Consider the following 3,498-nt stretch of genomic DNA (forward strand, 5'->3'; position numbering starts at 1 on the left):
GTTTCAAGGTAGACTCATCAACCCTAATTAGCTGAATGGGACCAAATACCATAAGACCTGAGAGTGGCTTGCCACCTTCCCACTCCAGCAGAGGTGTTAAAGATTTATAAAAGCAAAATAAACAAGCACACCCCCAACACAGCAATGTCTCGAATACATGCTATGCAGCATGAGGCAGGGCCAGAGAAAATGGGATAGTCAAGGCATCCAGTGAAACTAAGTGACACTGTCATCATTTTCACCAAAGGCAGTAAGTCAGAGAAGCTAAAATCACCTGCTCACATAGGGAGGCACATGACAGTCCAATAAGCAAATGACCACCTGTGCTATGCTCCCTTGTGTTCCAATGCTTAAAGGTTTATAATACTAAGTATTTCAAAGTTTGAAATTGCCATATTATGAAAATATTTCTTTGAAACTGTACTCAAATACAACAAAACCTCAAGAATGGATGATGGTGTATCACAATTCTACTGAATTGCTATGAACTCCACTGATTCAGCAAAACTCATTTACCATATGAGCAACCCAAATCACTGCATCCTCATTAACATCTTTTTACTTTTTACTATAATTTTACCACTGTTCTTCCATATTAACTTTTTTCCACTAGCATCTTCACGACATACAAGAAAATAAGAATCCCAGTATTGGATGTGTCAGATAAACCGGAGTTTTGGAGGTTTGGTAGACCATTTTCCACACTGAAATACTAACATTTAATTTTTGTTGATTATAATTAAATTGTAGGTACACACTCCAAGTACATGCAGAAAGATGATGGCAAGCATTCTTTGTCCTTTCACTATAAAAGGAACTGACAGGTTAAATGAGTTTTTCTATTTAAAGCTTATTTAACAAAAAGGGGGTTTCTGTGTGTCTGTGCCCCCCGTGCTATGGTAATTGCAAAATTTCCCTATCAGTGAACTTTACTTCCCTTAATTTTGCAACAGTTTTGCAACTTCCTCTTTCTTTTTATGACGGTAAAAGTAGATATAAAAACAATGCATGTTTTCTTCAAAGACCCTCTACAGACCTTACTACAGACACGGCACTAATAACAGAACCCAAGCTCTCACTGTATTGCATATTCCAGGTAATTATCCCTTCAGTGTGACCATAGACTTTAATTGCTATTTTTTTCTTGTTAATTGGCATAGGAAAACAAGAATGCATATGGAAATATCATGCACCTATTCTTTTTTAATTTAGAAAATATTGTAAATAGATTTATTTCCTTCCTTGAAAAAAAATCCATAATTAAAAATCATACAACTCAGACTCACTTCAACATAACAGATATTTCAAAATGTTCTCAAGGCAAAATCCCTCAAGAAAAGTAATTTTGGACTGTATGTCTGTGAGATGGTGTATGTGTTTGGATATGTTCCCACCTCATCCTCAGTCAAACTGATGCAAAAAAATCAAAGTTATGAACATTTCTTTCTAAGCTACCTGAACAACAATTTTCTAACACTTTCTAACTCGAAGTATGCCTATAAAGGCTTGCAAAATAATAAAATAATAAACAAACTTCTGTTCATCAAACCTACAAATGAAACAGTATCATGAACATCTCCACTCATAATCTTAAAATAACCAAAAAAATAAAAAAAAAATCCAACCCCCAAATCAAACTCTAAACCCAAAAAGCAGAATAAAGAGCTAAAAAAACCTGACATGTGATCACAGCAACACTCACAGGAGCAAATTTCAGAGCTGAAACAGGTAAGCACTTTCTGCTAATTTTGATGGAATTACCTTTACGCAAGTAAAATGTGATGATTAAGTTCAACAAACACAGGCTTGTGGAAATGAAACCAAAACTTGTCCAGTGCATACTATGGCACTCTAATCTCTACAAGCTCCCACTTCAGTCTTACTCTCTAAATTCAGCAATCCACTGAAAAAAAAGGCTCTCTATTTGGTCTCATGGACAAAAAGCTGAAGACAAAAAAGATGGAAAGAGAAAGGTAAGTGCGTGGGTTCAACCACTTCCTGGTCAATTAAGGAGGTGAAACAACCAAAGAAAAAGTCTCAGTGAAAAAGATTTATACTGAGATGCAAACACCAGATGAAGTCACTACAGCTTATCTGATGTGCTTATCTGTGTTTCTTGGTGTGTTTCCCAGATTGTTTATAAATCCCACAGTACTCATTCTATGCTTCACTCCATTCCCTTAAAAAAACAAAGTTCCCTTTAGCAATAAACAAAAAACCCCAAACACAAGTCCTTAAACAAAACACGCTGCTTTTTTACAGGTAAATTAGAAATGTTGCAAAAGACTCCGACAAGCAACCTGGTTTTATGGCACACATATAATTCCATTCATTAAAATTTGTTAACAGACATGGTGGAAGAAGCCAAGCACCTTAGCTCAGCAGAAGACTGAATGTCTCGAAATCTTTCCCACTTCCATTTTGCTACTATAACCTTGCTCTGTAAGTACCATGTTCAACAGAAATCCAGCAATTTAAAAGTATTTTCTCATTCTGCAAGGTAAACTCACTTAAAAATGATGGTCTTTCATCTGGGTTTTGTGCCCATCCACTTTCCATCAATCTTATGACAAGCATTCGATGAGGAATGTCTATTGGTAAACTTTCTTCACTTAAGTCTAGTCGCTGTCCCTGTGACACGCTATACATTATCTGCAAGGGGTTTATAACTTCTGTCAAAACAGACATCATGCAATCATTAGAAATATATGCAATATAAATAGATTACTACAGGGGGAATAATTTAGTTTGCAGACACAGTATTTATAGTTCATCAAAACAATGTTTCTTTTTTAATTATAAAATAAGTATTTTTAATTTATAAAAGAACATTGGAGTTAAAAAAAACAAATACAAAAAAATATCCAATTTGAAAAGAATCTCAAAGTGTTCTTCAACAAGTTTACAATCTGAAACATGAAAAAGTAACCCCTCAAATGAAGTCCCCAGGTACTCAGGTCTCAGGTTTAACCTTTAAGTAAGGTAGGAAAAATAAAGGAAGACATGGCTTACCTTCAAATGGCTGTTTCCTTGACATCACTTCCCACATGATAACTGCATAACTGTTTAAAGTATAAAAAGTATAGAAGATGTTATTCTAGATTACCCACACTTAATAACACAATGTGCTCAGCTGTATGTTTTATTTCAAACATTTTAATTAAATGGTCCTGCAAGCATCCATGGGACTCACTAGCGCTAACTACAATGATAACTTGAATATATGAAAACTAGCAGAAATTTTAGCCAGTGACTTCAACTAGAACTAGTTAATCATACTAAGCACAGAAAAGGTACATGGCATATAAACTCCTATTCCAAATCTTTATTAACTTTGCTTTACTAATACATTGTGAATTATGTAAATGTGGTTCAAGTCTCAATACACAAATTAAAGTGAGCCCCAGAGACCCAACTGCTCTGTCCTGTATGCAATACTGTGACAGTTCCCCAGTCCAGATCGACACTGCCATTCCCAAGGAAAACAGGCTATCAGCA

The 3,498-nt window shown here is 35.2% G+C and overlaps 1 protein-coding gene across 1 annotated transcript in view; it reads right to left on the minus strand.

Moving 5' to 3' along the window:
• RIPK2 (receptor-interacting serine-threonine kinase 2) overlaps positions 1 to 3,498 on the minus strand; it is a 15,228-nt gene that overhangs the window by 6,801 nt on the left and 4,929 nt on the right. The window contains exons 4-5 of the mRNA XM_009082141.1: positions 3,013 to 3,062; positions 2,511 to 2,672 (exon numbers count right to left, since the gene is read on the minus strand). Coding sequence (XP_009080389.1) covers positions 2,511 to 2,672; positions 3,013 to 3,062 — 212 coding nt within the window. The remainder of the gene's footprint in view (positions 1 to 2,510; positions 2,673 to 3,012; positions 3,063 to 3,498) is intronic.

The sequence above is a fragment of the Acanthisitta chloris genome, unplaced genomic scaffold, assembly GCF_000695815.1.
Source record: "Acanthisitta chloris isolate BGI_N310 unplaced genomic scaffold, ASM69581v1 scaffold23609, whole genome shotgun sequence".
In the NCBI taxonomy this organism is placed as follows: Eukaryota; Metazoa; Chordata; class Aves; order Passeriformes; family Acanthisittidae; genus Acanthisitta; species Acanthisitta chloris.